This window comes from Dendrobium catenatum, unplaced genomic scaffold (assembly GCF_001605985.2).
Source record: "Dendrobium catenatum unplaced genomic scaffold, ASM160598v2 fragScaff_scaffold_1608, whole genome shotgun sequence".
NCBI lineage: Eukaryota > Viridiplantae > Streptophyta > Magnoliopsida > Asparagales > Orchidaceae > Dendrobium > Dendrobium catenatum.
This window is the reverse complement of record NW_021320070.1, coordinates 6,839,493-6,856,455: the sequence shown is the minus strand read 5'-3', so window position 1 is coordinate 6,856,455 and position 16,963 is coordinate 6,839,493. Positions and strand designations below refer to the sequence as shown.

The following is a 16,963-nucleotide window of genomic DNA, read 5'->3' as shown; positions in this document are numbered from 1 at the left end:
ACTAATACGCCTATAAAAATAAAAATCTATATTTTCATTTAAAGTGCTAAAGTCACTAAAGTCAATCGTATTCTCACAATCTTCATTGAAAAGCTTAGCAAAATATCTCATCCACCTTTGTTGAATATCCTCATCTAAAAAAAACACTTTTTGATCTTTATCATTAATTCATTTCACTTGAACTAAAACCTTACTACTCCTATCTCTTTGTTTGCCCTCTTTAGAATATAATCTATTATATAAATCATTAAAAGTTAAAATCTTTGCACCGCAGATTGCTTTTTTAGACAACTTACGAGCCAGAATATTAAAGTTTAAATCCTAAACTATCAATCTCCTTAGCCTTCTCTCCAACTCATTTAGATTCCTGAATGCACATAAAATATTTATCTTCCTATGAATCATAATATCAATTAATTCCATTAATTTGCTTGTAAGAGAACCTACATTCCAAGATCATATCTGAATTTTAGTTTCATGGACTAGTTTCTTTGCCTATATCTGTCCATGATGTGGGAACCCTTACCTATTTAACACTACATCCAAGCACTGATGCAGGGGCCTTGCACACTTCTTGTTGTATTCAGGTCATACAGCGCGTCGCTTCCAGGGAACGCCCTAGCATTAACACAATGTACTAAGGGATTCATGTCATGATTATTCGACAAGTTTTATGCCGACTGTAAACTAACTAACGCAACCCTCAATTTTTCTCATCCAGGACTTGGGACTTGACAATGACAGTATTAAAAAAAAATATGTGCTAGAACCTCAAATTAGAAAAAAAAATAACATCATCAATATTAGTCTCATCTCAAATATCCTCACTCCCCATTCATTCTTGGTAAGAGTTGCATATGGATACTATTTGCAAATATCTTTTTACAAAAATTATAGTCACGCTAACTTTAGTCTACCCCCATTTTATTTCTAGTTCGTCCAAATTAATTTTATCAATCTATCTTATTAGTATATATTGTATACTTGTACATGCCCAAATCATATAAATATATTTTCTACTATGTTAACTTCAATAAGTTCAGCTCTAACTATCTCTAGACCTACAATTTTAGTCAAATCCATATGATTACTGAAAATGGTAAACTGTAAGATATAACTGAAATTTGTTTAGGTCCCACAATTCTGCTTGTAATAAGAAACAAAGAATATATTATTAAATAAATGTATGCATTTAATAGCAATGTACAATAATCCCACAGTGGGATAAAGGCCGATGTTATTGTAATGGCAATGTACAATAACGTTCCTCTTCCCCCAACAAGATGTGCTTTTGCAATAAAAAGAAATCCATTTTTTCTAGTATTGGCTAGTTGTTCTTTTTTTTTTTTTTTAGTATTCGCTAGTTGTTCTTTTTATTTGAGGAACTGGGCGTAAGGATTGGATGGGACACGGTACCTTTAGAATCAAGATTGAGATCAATCTCTGCAGATTAAATGAAATTTTATGCGTACCAAAATTTCAATTAAAAGTGAGAGCATTAATATGGCATAATCTACAATGGCAAGTCATGTTACCAGCCTACATAGATAATCAACATAGTTTATACAATGAGATTACTAAAAAGGAAAATTGTCTTCACAAAAGCACAAGGAGCAATAACTATGCGAAAATAGGAGTTTCATCATATCCTAAATACTACCAATAAACTGAAAAAGGTAAAGAACCTGTAAACTAGAAAACTGCATTTCCATCCGTGAATTGCGGAGGGGCTAAAGAAATTCAAGAAACATTACCTTTACTGGTGAACAGTTCTTTCCATCAGCAGTATCCTGCAACAGCTGGGCAACCACCTGAAAATAAAGTAGTTAATACTTCCCATCTGTGATCATCATATGGAACATCAAAAAGAGAATATTTGAGCATGGAGTTAAAATATCAAGCTCAATTTGAAGTTTTGAACTAACCAACTAACATAGAGAGAACAATTAAAGCAAAGATCAATGTTACATGATCATTGAAAGACACAATAGATAGATGCATTAAAATGCCTACAAGATGAAGTAGGATCTCCAACATCTTGACCCAATCGACCTAGGCTTGCTTATTCATATCTATGCAATCTAGGGTTGAAATAGATGCTGACATGAATTGGTTTTTTTAATTAAAGCATAATTATAAAATTAGTTAACTAAATGATTGCAACATAAGCAAATTACAAAGAATTGTGAGATAAAGTAAAAAGCACAACGAGACTAAACATAACACGATGAAATAGGAGGAAGTATCTTTCTACAAAAAAGAAGAGCTACGTAAACCCTTATCTACGGTCATATTTAAAAGTTAGTGAATCATTGGGAATGATAATCATTTTTAATAGCCAGGAGACAAGGTACAAATCCACACCGCCTTTTCTACAAGAAGAATAATGTCCATTTCAACCCAAAATCTAGCTGCAGATGACAAAGAGAAGCAATTTTAAAAATTTACCAAAAATAGATCTTGTCAAAATCTTAATCATCCCTTGGCATTTGATCCCACGGTTAGGATGAGAATCCGTGGGAGGCTCACCTGGATCACGCCAATATCCTTCAATGTTTGGGTAGCTGAATTAGGAAGGATTATATTGAGGCAATTATGTATCAATTAGAAGTTCTTTATTTCTTTATTAAGACATCTTGTATAGATCTATAAATAGGGATAATTTTATATAATAATTAGAAGGTATTTTTACCCTTCTCAAATTCTATGAATTATAACATGGTATCAGAGCCGGAAGGATCAAAACCTACCTGCATGCGGGAAGGACCAAAGACGAGCAAACCTCCTACTAGCGGGACGAAACCGAGCTCCTACGTGCGGGACGAAGCCGAGCGAAACCCACGGGACCAGCCGAGAGAAACCCACGGGATGGGCCGAGCAAACCTCTACGTACGCGAACGAGACAAAGCCGGATGAAGGAAACGACGGAGCCGATCCAAGCATTGGAACTTCTGATCCGACAGAAGGGCTAGTCGTCGAAGGAGCACGGTCGAACAGCCACAAACGAGTCTTCAAGAGTTTCGATCTGATAGGAGGAGCAAGTCGTCGAAGAAGGCCAGTCGAAGCCAACGATGGAAGAAGCGAAGACGTGCGAACAAAGATAAGGGCATGGACGGAGCAAGAGACGGCCTTCATTGCTGTTGAAGATCAAGTGTTGTCGATCCATCCAGTGGAGACGGGGCTTCAGCAAAGGCCATGCCAACTGAAATCCTTCTGCCGACCGCAAGAAGGAAGTCGGGACGGAGACTCGACTTGCGGATTGAGAGAGCAAACCGTGCCTTTCTTTGAGCCCTAGCCATCCGGTCCGAGTCTTTTAAAACTTGGCTTGGCCCGGTTAAAAAAAAAAAATCGACCATCATTGTCGGACAGAAAAAAAAATTTAGTGAAAAAAAAGAGAGAAAATCTTTATCATCGACCTTTATTGTCGACAAGGGAAATTTTCTCCGAGAAGCCTTCATTGCTGAATTTATGAGGAATACAAAGTTCCCACCACCGGCCTTCATTGCTGGAATTATGAGGAATACAAGTTCCCACAACCGGCCTTAATTGTCGGAATTTTGAGGATAGTTTTCCATCATCGGCCTTCATTGTCGACTTTCTCTGGTGGTTGATATCCTATCCATAACCAATGCAGCTTTACCTCTGAGCGAGTAATTGCAAGCTGGTCTCCAGCTTGAGGGGGAGTGTCAAAATATCAATCATTCCTTGGCATTTGATCCCACGGTCAGGATGAGAATCCGTGGGAGGCTCACCTGGATCACGCCAATATCCTTCAATGTTTGGGTAGCTGAATTAGGAAGGATTATATTGAGGCAATTATGTATCAATTAGAAGTTCTTTATTTCTTTATTAAGACATCTTGTATAGATCTATAAATAGGGATAATTTTATATAATAATTAGAAGGTATTTTTACCCTTCTCAAATTCTATGAATTCTAACATATCTCAATAGTACCAAGTAGATTGGTTGAAGTAGTGTATAAAAAGCCTAGAAAAAGCAACCATGCATGAGTGATAAGCAATTCCTCAAATTAAAAAATAATATATAAATAATAAAACTATATAAACTAAAAGTATTACAATAATATAAATAATATAAAGAAGCATTCATATTGTTAAACTTTTAATTTTATATGATTATGAATTAAATATTATCAAAATTTAGTACATGAATTGGGAATAATGAACAAATATTTTGACCATGATATTTAAATGGGACTGCAAAAAATATATCATTGTTCAAGCACCTTCCAATCATTTTTATTCTCTCTCTCCCTCCCACTCTCTCAGTGTATATAAAATAAACTTTGCCACGCATCATGCATAATAGGAGAAATGGCAAAAAAATGAGGAGGCGAAAGAGGTCGAACGTGAGGAAGGCGCCTTACCTTCACTGCTAGCTCCCGTTGGATCAAATTAAGCACAATGCTGCAAGCTCCTGTTGGGCAATCGAACCATACAAGAAGCAGGCAAGCCCGAAAGTTACGAAACTACTGAAATTCTACTTCACAAGAAACAGTCGAATTATACATGTGCTTGAAAGGTAAGATTGATCGATACCTCTCGCTCAGAAGAACTAACACGAAGCAGCCAAGGTCACTCGCTCGGAAGAACTCCTGACATGAAGCAGGTTAGGCGAGGTGAGGCGAGGCGAGGCGAGGCCAAAGCAACCAAGGAGGCGAGGCCGAAGCAAAGCACACGAAGGAGAAGCAGAACGAGAGAGTGAGGCCGAAGTAGTGTACACGAAGGAACAAATAGAACAGGAACGAGAGAAAACAAGAGAGTTACAGCGGCGCATGTGCTTCGAAATAGAAGAAAGCCCTAAGTCTTATAAACGTGCTCGACTCACTCACGCACACACAACTCTGTCGAAAAAAATAATAATATAAATGAATTGAGGCAGCACCTCAAACCACCTCAGGCCTTGAGGCATATGCCTCACTGAAAAAGACTTAAGTTTCGTCCAAGTTGTCGAGGCTTAAGCCTCAGTTCGCCCATGCTACGGCCTGATTTGAGGCGCACCTCAAGGCATCCGCCTCAAACATTTTTTAAAACGATGATCTGAGCAGACCTACTTCTTACTACTAACAAATTCTAAAATCCCTGCAGCAGTAATTACCTCTTTCCTTCTTAACTATTATCAGAATTCAGCAAAATTGAATGTTTCCCTCAGCTATTCTCCAGCAGCCAACAACCCGTAGCATCGCTGCAGCTCTTCTGCTCGAAGCTTCCCCCTTCTGTTCGAACTATTGAGAAGAGCAGTGGGAAGGGAGGAATAAATGCTTAAGGTTTCAGTGCTTTACTTGACCTATATAATGTTATTATATTATAATGCATTCTCCACTAACCCTTTCATCCGCTCCCAGTAGTTGGATTCAAATCAACCAATGCATGCTTGGCTAAGTGGGACTATAGTGGAAACTGCCAGCAATAATGAATAGATAAATTTCCACTAAATTAATTAATAGCCATTTCAGCCATTAGTGGAAACAATAGACTTGATCTAATTGAAATTCTGGGTATTATAGAAAATGGGCAGAGAGAAATGAGTGAGAAGATGACTCCTTTCTATTTAGAGAGAGAAAAGATATTGGAAAAGAGGTAAAGAGAGGGGACTATTTGGTAGAGGGAGATATGAGGAGAGAAGATTAATGAGAGATGTATTAACTATATATTAGAGAGAGAGAAGAGTAGAGAGAGCTAGAGGGAGATATAGAGAATGGATAGAGAGAGAGAGGGTGGACTTTGGCTCATGGTAGCTCAAGCAGGTGTTGGCGGCGAGATGGTTGGCCAATGGCGTTAGGGCGGTGGCAGGCTAAGAAAATTTGGAAAGGACGAAGTTTGTGGCTGTTGAGAGGCATGCGGGTGTCTAAGAGGAGTTGGGAGCGATGATTAGAGGTGTATGACGAGAAGGGGCTTTGGTGCTAAGTGTGGGGAAGAGGTGTGATGCCAGTGAGGAAGGAAATAGGAAAGCATTAGACAACAATAGCTGTGAGAAGGTAAGAGCGTCTAGTGAGAGTGAGCACTAAGGGTTACGAGCACAAGACAAGAGTGTAGGAGAGTGCACACGAATTGGGATGCATACGAGGAGCGAACATGAGGGGAAAGCACAAGCTGCAGGCTTCATTCATATTATTTATATTAAGGTGAGTGAGTGGGCGTAAGCAAGTGGGGCTAGTACGTCAAGTGAGTAAGCAGGCGCAAACGAACAATAATGCATCGTCAAGCAATTGGGTGAGTGAGCTATAATGTGTCTACATAACTTGTATAAATTTTCCAATCTCTTTGTATATGTTTAATTTTAAAAGCTTTGGCATTTTAATGAGGGTTGAAGTTTAGAATTGTATAAAATTTTAGGTATCAAAAAGTTAATGGGAGCACTGTGGTGCTAGCCTAAGTGGCGCTGTGGCGATGAGCTCTTTGTTTAGAGAGCACTAAGGTTCTGGAGGGAGCATTGGGCCACTGCGCACTCTATCCAGGAGCATCGAGAATATTCTGACAAAGCGAAGTAGCGATAAATACTACCATGAGTTTTTATATATAAGAAAAATCTAAATTCATTTTCATTTTCTCATCCCATACCCTTACCTCACTCGGTTGCTGGAGATGAGAAGGGAGAGGGGAAAACAGAGAGAAAGAAGAAAGGTTTTGACGGCCATTGTGCGGGATTCATCTGTCAGGCTAGTCAAGGATATTAAAGAGCTTAAGGTAGGTTTTTGTTCCTCCATTTCGATTTTCAAATTGGTTGGACAAACTAAAAATTATGGGATTTAAACCATTTTATTCAAGTTGTACTAGTTTTTCTCTGTATAAATTTATGTATGTTGTAGCGCTTTTTATTTTTAACAATTTAACTAGTAAAGTTTAAAATTTCATCAGGTGATTTTCACGTATGAATTTTGGAATATTTTATGAATATGGGGTTAATTATATTGAAAAGTGTCACAGTTCAATAAAATCCCCTAAACATTGTTCTGAATATCTCTCGTGAATGTTTATTTAAAATGCCACTGTTAAACAATATGTCTAAGTTTTATCACTATATTTCCAACTAGGATGCAAGTATATGTTGTAATTTAAATCTGAACGTTGAAATGTCCATGTTCATATTCATGTTCTCATGTGAAATTGCATTGCATATGTTGGATGTTATGTGGGGAGATGATCAAGTTCAATTATAAGTTATGTTATTGGCCCATGCATATTTATGTTTATGTATTCATCCTTCTGTATTCTACAGGAGTGAAATGACAAATTAGAGTTATAAGTGGAAGTGGAATTATAAAAGGGGAATCATGTATATTTCTATCTATCTTATATAGATATTAAATTTAATCAAGTGGAAGTAGAGTTATAAGCAAACATCGAAACATATGCATGTAACTTAAATGAATTTTATTTCTAAGTTAAGTTTAAATAGCATGTGTTATGTTCAAGTCAATTACAAATGAACAAGTTATATTATTAATAAGTACAAGTGCAATTAAAAGTGATCAACTTATTTTAGTGACACTCACAAGTGCTAGTAAAAACAACTAATTTAGTATTATTTGCAAGTTCAAGTACAAGTATTCCTACGTGACTGTTATATTTTAATTCACTTATTCCTATTGCAAGTGGAAAGCTTTATATAATTGATAGAAATCATATTTGTATCAAGAGCACTTATAAGTGGTGATACTTTATAACCAAGAAATTTAATCGATAAGTGAAAACCTTTCGGTTTTAATGCTTTTCTTATAATTATTCATTTATTATTATTGAATAATTAAAATAGAGAAAAAGGAGACCTACTAAGCGACTGGGTTGCTCATTCTAAGTTTATGTTCATATTTTCAGGAAAAGAAAAAGAGTCCCGCCAGTAAACAAGATAGTTGATCAAGTTGAGTTCGGTCAGAGCGGAGTGATAGAAAAGTATTATTTTGTAGTCAAGTTTATTTATGTATTTTGAAGTATTGAACTTCTTCTAGACTAATATAAATCAATATTTTGAAAAGAAATGAATCACATGATTTGTGTATCCTTTATAGATCATGTTGAATATTGGATGATTTGTTGGTAGAACTGAAGATTGAAGTTAAACTAGATTAAATTGGGATCAATTATTCCCTCAATCTTGGGGAATTACATGAGCAATGATAGCTGATTCCAAGCAATAAATATTTATAGGAGGGTGACACATGCGGGCAAGCAGCACACATGGGCAAGCACCAAGCGAGCATGTGGAGATGAGCAAGTGAATGAAGATCAAGCATGCATTCTCTGCTGCATGCGAGAACCTGAGTGGAGCATGCGTGTAGGTCACGAGGAAGGGGAGGTGGATAGGGCTATGAACCACATTTGGATACCAAGCTAAGAGAAAAAGGAATTTTTGTGTACTATTTAGTAAAGAAACCCTTTATTTATAATAAGAGGCAATACCCGGAAGAACACCAAACTGAGCATGGTCCAATTACCATAAAACAGAAGCATTCCTAAACAAAGCTAGTGCTAACAGAGCCCACTCCACTTGAATAGGGAGACAAAACTCCCTTTGCCATATCATTCTTTCAATTGCCTAAGTAGAGTGTTGGCTCAAGAAAATAGCACGAATGCATGAATCCCACTTTGCAGTCATAGCATTTCATCTTACTTAAGTCAGATTGTAATTAACCAGATTTTTCTGAGGGTAGTGTCTGGGTTTAATTAGATCTGGGATCCTTACTTCCTATGAGTGCAAGCACTCATAATTAATTACCCCTCTTAATAGGTAAGAGAGAACTCTCGATTAAGGATGAATAAATTTTAGGTAATTTAGACTAAATTGTGGGGAAGATGGAGGTAAACCCGATCAATATCCCATGGTTCTGTCATCCCGGGTATACCATAGATTTCTGTCTACCAACACTAACAATCATTGATCGTAGTGTCCAGTGAATCTGATTAGCAGCCATGAGTTACCTCCTCATAGGGATCCCGAGTAGACTGAAGTGATTAGATGTGGGCTTTAATTTGATTAGATGTTTTGGGATTTACATCTATTAGAATACTCAGAGATTTATTTAGTTTGGGATTTATGACTTGATTTAGAAGTAACCCAGGAATTTGGTTTGGAGCGGGTCTTATGGCTTCTTTAGGAAGCAGCCCAGGTATCTAGATTTGGGTTGGGACTTACGGCTTTCGTATAAAGTAGCCCGGGGATTTGATTTGGAATGGGGCTTAATGCTCTATTTATGAGTTGTCCAAGGATAGGTCTTACAACTTAACTCTATAGCAAGGCTGCTAGAAAAATTTAATTGTTTGGATAGGTCTTATAACTTCCCTTACGAAGTAACCTGAAAAGCGGGTCTTACAACTTAATCCTTTTAGCCTATGATGCCCATAAAGTTTGATTCGAATGTTTGTTGGAAGATTCAGTGGTTTCCTTAGAAGTTGTTTGGTTATTTGTATGAGCGTTAGGGTTGTTGTACTTTATTTTAAAAGTATCCCTAACATATGGAACTTACTACTTCACTTAGAAGTGGCCCATTGATGGGTCTTACAACCTAACCCTATAAGCTAGGATGCCCGAGTGAGAGGTCTAGGATTGTATTATCACATAAACATTTCCCTCAGAGGTCGGACTTACGACTTCTACTAGAAGTAACCGATGTTTTAATTGGGGGTTAGGGGTAGGTCAATTTTACCTAAAACTTTTCCCTAAGGTCGGGCTTACTGTTTTCCTTTGAAAGTTGTCGGATAGTGGATCTTACAATCAAGTTCTTATAAACAAGGCTGCCCAGATGTTTTGAGTATGATTATGTGTTTGTATAGACAGTAGTTGCTTATATAATGTTTGGAGATTTGTTCTGTAGTTGTTTGAGTTGGTTTAAGTTTATGATTTTGACACTTCGGGGTTTTGACACTGGCGTCAGTCTTTTAGTTATTCTATGCTCGTAATTTTTTTCCTACTACAGTAGTCCACTACTCTATCTATTTTTTTGGCTCTGTTGCTCTGCTAACTTTTTCATACTTAGCTTTTCTTGCTTTTCAGTACTCAGTTCTACCTACAGTAGCTTAGATTTATCAGCATTCATTCAATTTATTTATGATGTACTGACTCTTCATTTGTTTGTTTGCAGGTGCTCGTAGTCAATAGTTATAGCAGCCAGGGCTTGCACTTGTAGAGGATAGAGCCCACATGTAGCTGCAGCCTGTAGGAGCTCATATAGGGGAGCTTTGGAGAGCATGCAAAGGAGTTCAGTTTGAGTTGGTAGAGTTGTTGTTTGGAGAGGTTGCACAATTTGTTTGAGAGTTTGAAGAGTAGTGGTGTATATGTCATTTAGTGAAAACTCCTCTTCCCCCCTCCCTTTTTATTGGATTTTTTTATTTTTATAATTGTTCATTTGATTAATTAAAAAAAAATACTTTCAGCTTTTAACTCAGATTTTAAATTGCTTTTATATTTAAATTATTTTAGGTTTTTAAAACTCTTGAATTTACAAAAAGCTCTTGTATTTTAAATACTCTCGGATTAAGAATTTTCATTTAAAAATGCTCTCAGATGTAAATTTAACCAATTAATTTTAATTAGTTAATTAATTTGAATAATCAATTAATGAGATAATTTGTTGCGAGTCTTGTTATTCCATTAACTGAAGGTAGAAAGATGGTGTTGTGAAAGTTAGAGATTTCTAACATTTCAAAAGGAATATCATTTAAAATATTACAGCAATTCAAAGTCTTCCACTTAATGTTACTTGTGTTAGAATTTTTAAAGATAGGTCTCATTTAGAGACACTCAAGACAGTCTCATTTAAAGACCTTCAAGGCATCCCAAAAATAGTCTTTGGGCTAAAACGATAGCCAACAAATTCTCACTTATGCTGAGTGGCATTTGGGAGAGTAATGAGTAGGGTAAAAATAAATAAGAGAAAATTCTTGCCCCTTCGTCTCATAGAAAAATTTTAAGGTAGGCTCTTAATAATAATTCAAGTGAGCCTAATTCAAAGGATGATTGCAAAGGTCTTTAAAAGAATGAAATATTTAGATTTAGAGGGACCAAAGGAGAATGAGTGTTTGTAGGTTCTCCACTCTCATGCATTTGACGATATAACAGACTTTAAAGATCTCAATTAGTCAATTATTTTGATTAATATTAATCAATTAATTCTTATTAAACATTAATTAACTAAATTAGTTAGTTAATATTTAAAAGTCAATTTTTAACACTTTAGTTGAATCAACATTCAAATTGAATTTCCCTTTGGATTTTGAGGAAATTTCGGCAGCCTCCCGGTGTCACCTCCCCACCGAGGGAGAAATCGGGGCGGCATTTGCCGAAATTTCTTCCTACCCGGACCTAAGGTCAACGGCGTAGGGCCTTCGAATTTAAACCATCCCACCAAGATCTAAGATCGACTGCGTGGGGTCTTCAAATTTTATTTCATCCCGCCCAGATCTAAGATCAATGGCGCAGGGGCTTCTAATTTAAAATCATCCGCCCGGATCTAAGATCACAGCGTGGGTTTCCGAATTCTAAACCATCTCGACCGGACTTAAAGTCGGCGACGCGAGGTCATTGACACCTGTTTGAAAGTTTTTTTTATCACTCTCTCCTTTTTTTAACATTATAATTATAATAATTATAATATAATTATATTTATAATTATAAATATAATTATATTATAATTATTATAATTATAATGTTAAAAAAAGGAGAGAGTGATAAAAAAAACTTTCAAACAGGTGTCAATGACCTCCGAAGGAGCAACCCTTGCGATCTCTATTCCTCCTATGAAGGACAAGTCGAACGGCAACGATGGAGCCGAGGAGCGACTCGTCCGATGTCTGCGAAGCAACGAATTCGGACAGCGACAAAGGAGCCGCAGAAGCGACGCGTGCAATCTCTGCCTCCTGCGAAGTAACGAAGCTGAATGGCTACGAGGGAACCGAAGGAGCGGCGCGTGCAATTTCCGCACCTCTGGTGAAGCAACGGAGCCAAACAGCAACGACGAAAAGAGGAGAAGAAGGGCGAACCCTAGACTCTTCTTGCGAAGTAACGAAGTCGAACAACAACATTGGAGTCGAAGGAGCGAAGTGAGCGAGCGTAAGTTCCTTTTTTTTTGTTCTATCTTTCTCCCTTTTATCGTGAAGTAGCGGTTATTGTGCGAAGAGATGCGTCATTTTGGCAAGGTGGGGCCGGCGGAGGCAATTGCTTTTCCTCACATTGATTCAAAATTTCTTCTCTTTTTTTTTTATAGTCAACATAGAGTGACAATAACAATTATTAGCTTGAGTATCTCTTCATCCTATATTCTTATCGTTAGTTCTCAGTTTAACGAAACTGAAATTGATATTTTAGGTCTTTTGGTCTTCATTATCTATTTTTTAACCTATTTTGCCAAAGAATTCTTCCATTGTTCAGATTGGAGCATGTCAAATTAGGTCCATGTAAAAAACCTGAACAATTAAATTTTGTTCTGAACATTGCATAGAAAGCCAACGACCATTCATATGAATGAGATAGGGATTAAATAGAAATTCATAGTGTAGTCCTGCTATGACTAGGAAATATTGTGGCGTCAAAATAATACAAATTGCCTGCGATATGAATTCTAGTTTTTAATAGCTTCTACAAAGTCCTAAGCCCGTCAGAAAGTCACAGCAACGTGATTAATTTTGACCTTCAAATCAACCAAGGTTTATCAATTTAGGTGAAATCCAACTGACTATGATAAGAAGACGATTTGATAGAAATAAGAAATATTAACAAGTTCTGAAAAATATACTCAATTGAAGATCTATATTTAAAAAAATATATTAATTTTGTGTAAATAGGCATCAGAGCAAGAAAGATGGGGAAAAAGGAATACCTCGCCCCCATTAATGCCACCATCGTAACATGGATGAAGCATAAGGGCACGAGAAAGGTAAGGGATCCATTGTCCTGCTAGAAAATCTCTCCGGATCATCTCCACACCACCTTCGTAATACTACATCAGAAAAGAACATCATATAAGCTTGCATCATTTGAATATTTGGTACAAATGTGTACAAAAACAACACTTGAAGCCTGTTATACTGAACAAAAAGCCACAAGTATATATTGTTACAACCTCAAGCGTGTTCCTTAAAAATGGCTCTTCATTAAAATAATCTCTTCGTACAAAGACAAATGGCAGCCTATATGCTAATGCTTCGCTGAATGTGCCATAACCAATCTTCCCTGAAATTATGGGTTCATTTGATAAACCAAAACTCAGTTGAAATCAATTATACTAAAGAAATTTTGTAATTGGTACCATTTAAGATTATTACCAAGCATGCAATCTGATGCTGCTATCAAATCAGGTGTGTAAGCATCTTTTCTAACTTTTATAAAGTTTGGAGGAAGCTCTTGTGTATCGGATGCACCGCATACCTTCAGAAAATGGAAGTTCGTGTAAAGACAAGCATCTTGAAGGCCATCTAAATTTAATTCATAACAATGTGCGGAGTAGTATACCAGGCACAGCCAACCAGAAGGTAACCACTCTTCCTGAAGCTTCCAGTCAGCTGGCTACAAGGATACAAAAAGGGGGAAAATAAACCATGGTCTAGGAATCGTTAAAAAATTAGGAATATAAAAAACCATTTGGAAAACCAAAGTATTAACAAAACAAAAGGAATGCAATATCAGTTTGCAGCAAATAATCGTTGGCATTTTGAGGATACCTGAGGTGAATGTAGCATACAGGTTCTGCAATAAAAACACATTGATACTAGTTGGATTCATTTTTGTAACATGTTTCATAGCAGGCCTGGATAAACATTTAGGTTGTTCCAAGATGACTGTGAGGTCGATACTCAAATCATTGAAACCACATAGCTATATTGTATGATAAGATTGCACATAAATCCCTCCCTATAACAGTATTAAAGGGATCCCAAGGAGGACCAGGAAAGCTTAGTAATAGAGAGAAGAAAATTCTAGCCGTTGGCCCTCTGATATGTACAATTCCTTCCTGTTGCTTTGCTGGAGGAGCGCCGGTGCACCACCCTCCCCTTCTATCCCTCCTTTACATGAAGTCTGCTCACCTTCCTTCCTCCTCCCTGACCAGCCCATATAATAAACATCAGCTTGCTATGCTCCATAAAATGTTGCTATCCGGGTCATATTTTCCACACCACCCCAAGAACTCCAACCACCCAAACTTCCCTCAAGGAGCAGAAGTAGAAGCAAAAAGCCAAGGCATAACCCCACCAACTCATCTTCCTCACTGCAACAAAAACCCTAACCAGAACCCACAATCTAAGGCCTCTGAGCCAACCTTAAAATAGGTTGGCAATTCTTAAACAAACATTCCATCCAAGTCTAAACTCCAATTTAGGACATTTTTTAATACCATCTTCAGCCTTCCCCTCCTCTCAATCAATTGAAGCTCAAAACAAATTCTCGGCCCCAACCTCAAACAACCTCTTTCTGATGTCCAACAAACCATTCTATAGGCTATTCTAAAACAAACCTTGCCCCCAAAATCTACTAAGGCCAAAAAGTCGCCCACTCCCCTGCCCGGAACCGCCAAATCTTCCTGTCATCGCCTCTTGGAATGTAAGAGGCTTTAATGGTTTGGATTGGATTCTTTCTTCTAAGAATCTGATCCAAACCTTCAACATCAATATTTTTTATATCTTAGAAGCTAAAGTCAACTTTGACCTCTTACCAGACAACTGGTTTTGTAATTCTCATTATGTTTTTTGGCAACGAAAGCTCCACATACAATTTCAATTGCAGCAATCCTGGCGAGATCTAGATCAAATGGAATGCTAATGTGGCTCATTTCAACCCCATTCTTGTTAATAACCAAATTATTCATGGCTCTGTAATTATTAGGAACACCACTTTGTACTTCCTCTCGGTCATCTATGTATCCAGCAATCCTTTCTGAGAGGACTATGCTCTGGGATATCTTAAGGAACATTTGTTGTTCGATCTCCCCGATCAACTCTCATTGGGTTGTCATTGGAGACTTGAACTGCTGCAAGCGCCAAAAAGAGAAAATGATATTTCATTTCATACTTGCTTGGGAAACTAAAGGAAAATGATATATAGCCCTTATGTTATCATTTTCAACTTTGGCGCTTGCAGCAGTTCAAGTCTCCAATGAAAATGATCACCCCCTGCTTGGGAAACTAAAGGAAAATGATATTTCATTTCATACTTGCCCGCACATATAGCTATTTTGATTTTCATTAGCTAACCAGAGCATTAAAAAAAAAGGCTCCAGCCGATGCAGGGTTTGCCAAACTGTTGATGTATGTGGCCTTGCCATATGTGCGGAGGGGCTGCCATGTTCAAGTCATAATGGAGACAAATTCAATGTTGTTCCATGCTAAATCTCAATATTTATTATCATAAAAAGTTAAATTTTACATGACTTCCTGCATTTTTTATATGCTTCAGCAAAATAGAACCCTCGTGTTTTTGGTTGAGCTTTGAAGAATAAGTACACATGGTTTTGACAGATATCCAATGAAAAGAAACAGAGAGAATTTCGGTTGCAATAATGAATGGGGACCATTTCGGTTTTAGAACATCAATATTTTTCAAGTAGTATAATTATCTCCTCATGGTCTAAGAAATTCAACATTAAACAAGTTTAAGAAAAAGAGAATGGAAACACTGGCTAGTGAAACTAAAGGAAAATGATATTTCATTTCATACTTGCCCGCCAAAGTTGAAAATTAATAGCTTGACATCCTCTCCAATTCCAAGCTCCATTCTCACCTGGTTAACAGATCTAGGATAAGCTAAAGCATACAATACAGTCAGCCACCTGCAAATTTCTATTTTCTAGTAGAACTCATACCTCTGATCGGGATTTATGTACTCTCCTGACAACCAGTGGAACATCAATAGCATCCCTGAAAGCAGGCACTTCATGATTTATGATAACAGTCAGTAAGTTCTATCTAAGGAAAACATAGGGGAAATTTGAGAACAGACTTAAGAATTGGCCATACATACTTGGGGAATAACCAGGAAGCCTGATCACAAACTCACAATGAGAATAGTCTTCAGCTATCTGCAAAAAAATACGATAAGATTAACATAATAATCCTAAATCTGCAGTGGAGATTACGAACAAGTCTTTTATATGCATGTAAGAGCTGTTTAACTTTTACTCTTTTCATGCATATATGACCATTCTTTTCATGCAGTCTATTGCAAAACATTAATTGATGGGTATATCACATCCCAGTCCATAGGTCAAAGCATTGCTCACTTTGGCTCACATTTTTAGAAATCAATAGCGTCCCTGAACCAGATTAAACGCTTTATCTTGATCCTTTCATGACAAATCCTTTAGAAAATTCTTCAAAATCCTAAATGCCATTCACTTATAAGATGAGTTGGGCAACCTGAATGGGACAAACTAATAAAGACTATACCACCCAAAACTTGGAAACTCATCGTAATCCAAGTGTAAAAAGAATTTGTAGAAGAGCACAAGTATCAAAGTAGGCCAGTGTGCACATTAAACATCAGTACCGATGATGGGGACATCGGAGCTTGGAAAGTTTATCAGAGGCGTGGCCGTCGATCTACGGCCACGATCGCGCCGATGTATTTTTAAGTTGTCATATGTATTTGTCTTTTATTTATTTATGTTTGTATTTGCTTTAGTTGTTTTCCCCTTTTACCCCTTACTTAAGGGCGGTCATGTGTAAGCCCAAAGGACGATGTCGTCTTTTATTTTGAGTCCCTTGTATGAGGCTATATATAGCCCTTATGTTCTCCTTTGAAGTTAATAAATGAATGATCAAATTTTCTGCATTGTGAGTTATTGCGAGAGCTTGAGAGAGTTGGAAGAGAAATCCCTTGATGAGGGAATCGGATCACCCACCAACCTTGGAAGAGTCCGAGTTTGTGGCTTGTTTTACTTGTTCTTTTCTTTCTAACCTCCCTCTCTCCTCAATCCTCCAATCCACGACTTTCCCCCACCTCAAGCCACCGGCCAC

The 16,963-nt window shown here is 37.3% G+C and overlaps 1 protein-coding gene across 2 annotated transcripts in view; it reads right to left on the bottom strand.

The window, feature by feature from the left end:
• LOC110106379 (L-arabinokinase) overlaps nucleotides 1-16,963 on the bottom strand; it is a 93,421-nt gene that overhangs the window by 60,714 nt on the left and 15,744 nt on the right. For both annotated transcript variants that reach the window (XM_020836265.2, XM_020836266.2), the window contains exons 7-14: nucleotides 15,969-16,026; nucleotides 15,811-15,878; nucleotides 15,666-15,728; nucleotides 13,467-13,520; nucleotides 13,280-13,382; nucleotides 13,078-13,187; nucleotides 12,835-12,954; nucleotides 1,755-1,811 (exon numbers count right to left, since the gene is read on the bottom strand). In XM_020836265.2, coding sequence (XP_020691924.1) covers nucleotides 1,755-1,811; nucleotides 12,835-12,954; nucleotides 13,078-13,187; nucleotides 13,280-13,382; nucleotides 13,467-13,520; nucleotides 15,666-15,728; nucleotides 15,811-15,878; nucleotides 15,969-16,026 — 633 coding nt within the window. The remainder of the gene's footprint in view (nucleotides 1-1,754; nucleotides 1,812-12,834; nucleotides 12,955-13,077; nucleotides 13,188-13,279; nucleotides 13,383-13,466; nucleotides 13,521-15,665; nucleotides 15,729-15,810; nucleotides 15,879-15,968; nucleotides 16,027-16,963) is intronic.